A 4,686-nucleotide genomic window follows, 5' to 3' on the forward strand; every position below is an offset into this window, starting at 1 on the left:
GTCCTAGTCTGACATACCGGTGGTCCTAGTCTAACATACTGATGGTCCTAGTCTAACATACTGGTGGTCCTAGTCTAACATACTGGTGGTCCTAGCCTAACATACTGGTGGTCCTAGTCTAACATACTGGTGGTCCTAGTCTAACATACTGGTGGTCCTAGTCTAACATACCGGTGGTCACATCCTAGTCTAACATACTGGTGGTCCTAGTCTAACTTACTGGTGGTCCTAGTCTAACATACTCTACAGTACAGTCTTCTCAGCTGGTCATGCTGGTCTGTCAGTAGCGGGATTCTACAGTACAGTGTTCTCAGCTGGTCAGTCAGTGGTGGGATTCTACAGTACAGTGTTCTCAGCTGGTCAGTCAGTGGTGGGATTCTACAGTACAGTGTTCTCAGCTGGTCAGTCAGTGGTGGGATTCTACAGTACAGTGTTCTCAGCTGGTCAGTCAGTAGTGGGATTCTACAGTACAGTGTTCTCAGCTGGTCAGTCAGTAGTGGGATTCTACAGTACAGTGTTCTCAGCTGGTTAGTCAGTGCTGGGACTCTACAGTAATGCTGCCCTTTAGTGGTGAATACATGCATATGCATCACATCTTACTGCACGATCCTAAGCCTTTAGGGTGAAGTTGTCCCTAGACACTGATCTTGGGTCAGTTTAGCATTTTACCCACTAATGGTTCAGTTTAGGATTGGGACTGCCTCCCGAGTGGCGCAGCGGTCTAAGGTACTGCATCACAGACCCGGGTTCGATCCCAGTCTCTGTCGTAGCCGGCCGCGACCAGGAGACCCATGAGGAGGCGCACAATTAGCCCAGCGTCATCCGGGTTAGGGGAAGGTTTGGCTGGCCGGGATGTCCTTGTCCCATCGTGCTCTAGCGACTCCTTGTGGCAGGCCGGATGCATGCACGCTGACTCAGTGGCCAGTTGTACAATGTTTCCTCCGACACGTTGGTGCGGCAGGCTTCCAATGAATTGTCTTGCAAAGGGCCACAGTTACTGTCATTGATTGTCACTTTTGTTTTGAGCTTGTAATGTATGACAATGCATCTTACCTACTGAATACAACACAGCTTTGATGACACCCTTGTTTCAAAAGCTATTAGATAATAGTCACCCTCTGACAAAACATGCGAGTTCAATCTAATTGCTAATGGAAAAATGTATTATAAATTCCATTATCTTAAAAGGACTCGCCCTCTGACAACGATGGGCAAACTAAAATTCCAAAAGAGTATACGTAAAGTTCGTAAAATCCTCAGGTTGTTTACGATAAATAATCAATAATATTTCAACCGGACGGTAGCAGTAGTCCAGACTCTGTTATATCACACCAGCATCATGGGGGGGACATAACGGTAGTCCAGACTCTGTTATATCACACCAGCATCATGGGGGAACATAACGGTAGTCCAGACTCTGTTATATCACACCAGCATCATGGGGGAACATAACGGTAGTCCAGACTCTGTTATATCACACCAGCATCATGGGGGAACATAACGGTAGTCCAGACTCTGTTATATCACACCAGCATCATGGGGGAACATAACGGTAGTCAAGACTCTGTTATATCACACCAGCATCATGGGGGAACATAACGGTAGTCCAGACTCTGTTATATCACACCAGCATCATGGGGGACATAACGGTAGTCCAGACTCTGTTATATCACACCAGCATCATGGGGGACATAACGGTAGTCCAGACTCTGTTATATCACACCAGCATCATGGGGGAACATAACGGTAGTCCAGACTCTGTTATATCACACCAGCATCATGGGGGAACATAACGGTAGTCCAGACTCTGTTATATCACACCAGCATCATGGGGGAAGATAACGGTAGTCCAGACTCTGTTATATCACACCAGCATCATGGGGGAACATAACGGTAGTCCAGACTCTGTTATATCACACCAGCATCATGGGGGACATAACGGTAGTCCAGACTCTGTTATATCACACCAGCATCATGGGGGAATATAACGGTAGTCCAGACTCTTTATATCACACCAGCATCATGGGGGAACATAACGGTAGTCCAGACTCTGCTGTTGTGAAATGATGTCTGAGGGAATAAACTGTTTTGTTGTTGTTTCAAATCAAATCAAATCAAATGTTATTTGTCACATACACATGGTTAGCAGATGTTAATGCGAGTGTAGCGAAATGCTTGTGCTTCTAGTTCCGACAATGCAGTAATAACCAACAAGTAATCTAGCTAACAATTCCAAAACTACTACCTTATAGACACAAGTGTAAGGGGATAAAGAATATGTACATAAAGATATATGAATGAGTGATGGTACAGAGCGGCATAGGCAAGATACAGTAGATGGTATCGAGTACAGTATATACATATGAGATGAGTATGTAAACAAAGTGGCATAGTTGAAGTGGCTAGTGATACATGTATTACATAAAGATGCAGTAGATGATATAGAGTACAGTATATACGTAGACATATGAGATGAATAATGTAGGGTATGTAAACATTATATTAAGTAGCATTATTTAAAGTGGCTAGTGATATATTTTACATCAATTCCCATTATTTTTGTGGCTGGAGTTGAGTCAGTGTGTTGGCAGCAGCCACTCAATGTTAGTGGTGGCTGTTTAACAGTCTGATGGCCTTGAGATAGAAGCTGTTTTTCAGTCTCTCGGTCCCTGCTTTGATGCACCTGTACTGACCTCGCCTTCTGGATGATAGTTGGGTGAACAGGCAGTGGCTCGGGTGGTTGTTGTCCTCGATGATCTTTAAGGCCTTCCTGTGACATCGGGTGGTGTAGGTGTCCTGGAGGGCAGGTAGTTTGCCCCCGGTGATGCGTTGTGCAGACCTCACTACCCTCTGGAGAGCCTTACGGTTGTGGGCGTGGCAGTTACCGTACCAGGCGGTGATACAGCCCGACAGGATGCTCTCGATTGTGCATCTGTAGAAGTTTGTGAGTGCTTTTGGTGACAAGCCAAATTTCTTCAGGCTCCTGAGGTTGAAGAGGCGCTGCTGCGCCTTCTTCACGATGCTGTCTGTGTGGGTGGACCAATTCAGTTTGTCTGTGATGTGTACGCCTTGGAACTTAAAACTTACTACCCTCTCCACTACTGTTCCACCGATGTGGATAGGGGGGTGTTCCCTCTGCTGTGTTCCCTCTTCCTGAAGTCCACAATCATCTCCTTAGTTTTGTTGACGTTGAGTGTGAGGTTATTTTCCTGACACCACACTCCCAGGGCCCTCACATCCTCCCTGTAGGCCGTCTCGTCGTTGTTGGTAATCAAGCCTACCACTGTTGTGTCGTCCGCAAACTTGATGATTGAGTTGGAGGCGTGCGTGGCCACGCAGTCGTGGGTGAACAGGGAGTCCAGGAGAGGGCTCAGAACGCACCCTTGTGGGGCCCCAGTGTTGAGGATCAGCGGGGTGGAGATGTTGTTACCTACCCTCACCACCTGGGGGCGGCCCGTCAGGAAGTCCAGTACCCAGTTGCACAGGGCGGGGGTCGAAACCCAGGGTCTCGAGCTTGATGACGACTTTGGAGGGTACTATGGTGTTAAATGCTGAGCTGTAGTCGATGAACAGCATTCTCACATAGGTATTCCTCTTGTCCAGATGGGTTAGGGCAGTGTGCAGTGTGGTTGAGATTGCATCGTCTGTGGACCTATTTGGGCGGTAAGCAAATTGGAGTGGGTCTAGGGTGTCAGGTAGGGTGGAGGTGATATGGTCCTTGACTAGTCTCTCAAAGCACTTCATGATGACGGAAGTGAGTGCTACGGGGCGGTAGTCGTTTAGCTCAGTTACCTTAGCTTTCTTGGGAACCATAACAATGGTGGCCCTCTTGAAACATGTGGGAACAGCAGACTGGGATAGGGATTGATTGAATATGTCCGTAAACACACCAGCCAGCTGGTCTGCGCATGCTCTGAGGGCTCGGCTTGGGATGTCGTCTGGGCCTGCAGCCTTGCGAGGGTTAACACGTTTAAATGTTTTACTCACCTCGGCTGCAGTGAAGGAGAGACCGCATGTTTTCGTTGCAGGCCATGTCAGTGGCACTGTATTGTCCTCAAAGCGGGGCAAAAAAGTTATTTAGTCTGCCTGGGAGCAAGGCATCCTGGTCCGTGACGGGGCTGGTTTTATTTTTGTAATCCGTGATTGACTGTAGACCCTGCCACATACCTCTTGTGTCTGAGCCGTTGAATTGCGATTCTACTTTGTCTCTATAATGTTGTACTGATATCTCCAAAATAACATGGCAACTATTAACAAATCATTATTTACAACTAATGTTCAAAACCATCTGTAATCATCTTCTCCTTTATGAACAATACATCAGATTCACTTCAGATTTTCAGTCTTTAATAGTTTTGAGAAAAAATAGTTGCTACATTCAAATATGGCCGCACTGTACCTATAGACGCATGTTAGCACACATGCTAATGCTACAACATACTTTAAACATTTACTCATGAACCATAAATCAGATTGACTCTAGATTTGGTATATAGACTTGGTAGACTGGTATATAGATTTGGTATATAGACTTGGTAGACTGGTATATAGATTTGGTATATAGACTTGGTAGACTGGTATATAGACTTGGTAGACTGGAATATAGATTTGGTAGACTGGTATATAGATTTGGTAGACTGGTATATAGATTTGGTAGACTGGTATATAGACTTGTTAGACTGGTAA

At 46.0% G+C, this 4,686-nt stretch overlaps 1 protein-coding gene across 1 annotated transcript in view; it reads right to left on the minus strand.

Moving 5' to 3' along the window:
• Positions 1–1,815: 1,815 nt before the first annotated feature.
• Positions 1,816–4,686, minus strand: part of LOC116359877 (uncharacterized) — an 81,065-nt gene continuing 78,194 nt past the window's right edge. The window contains exon 3 of the mRNA XM_031813754.1: positions 1,816–1,856. Within this exon, the coding sequence (XP_031669614.1) occupies positions 1,816–1,856 (41 nt within the window). The remainder of the gene's footprint in view (positions 1,857–4,686) is intronic.

Source organism: Oncorhynchus kisutch, unplaced genomic scaffold (genome assembly GCF_002021735.2).
Source record: "Oncorhynchus kisutch isolate 150728-3 unplaced genomic scaffold, Okis_V2 Okis06b-Okis10b_hom, whole genome shotgun sequence".
Classification (NCBI taxonomy): Eukaryota; Metazoa; Chordata; class Actinopteri; order Salmoniformes; family Salmonidae; genus Oncorhynchus; species Oncorhynchus kisutch.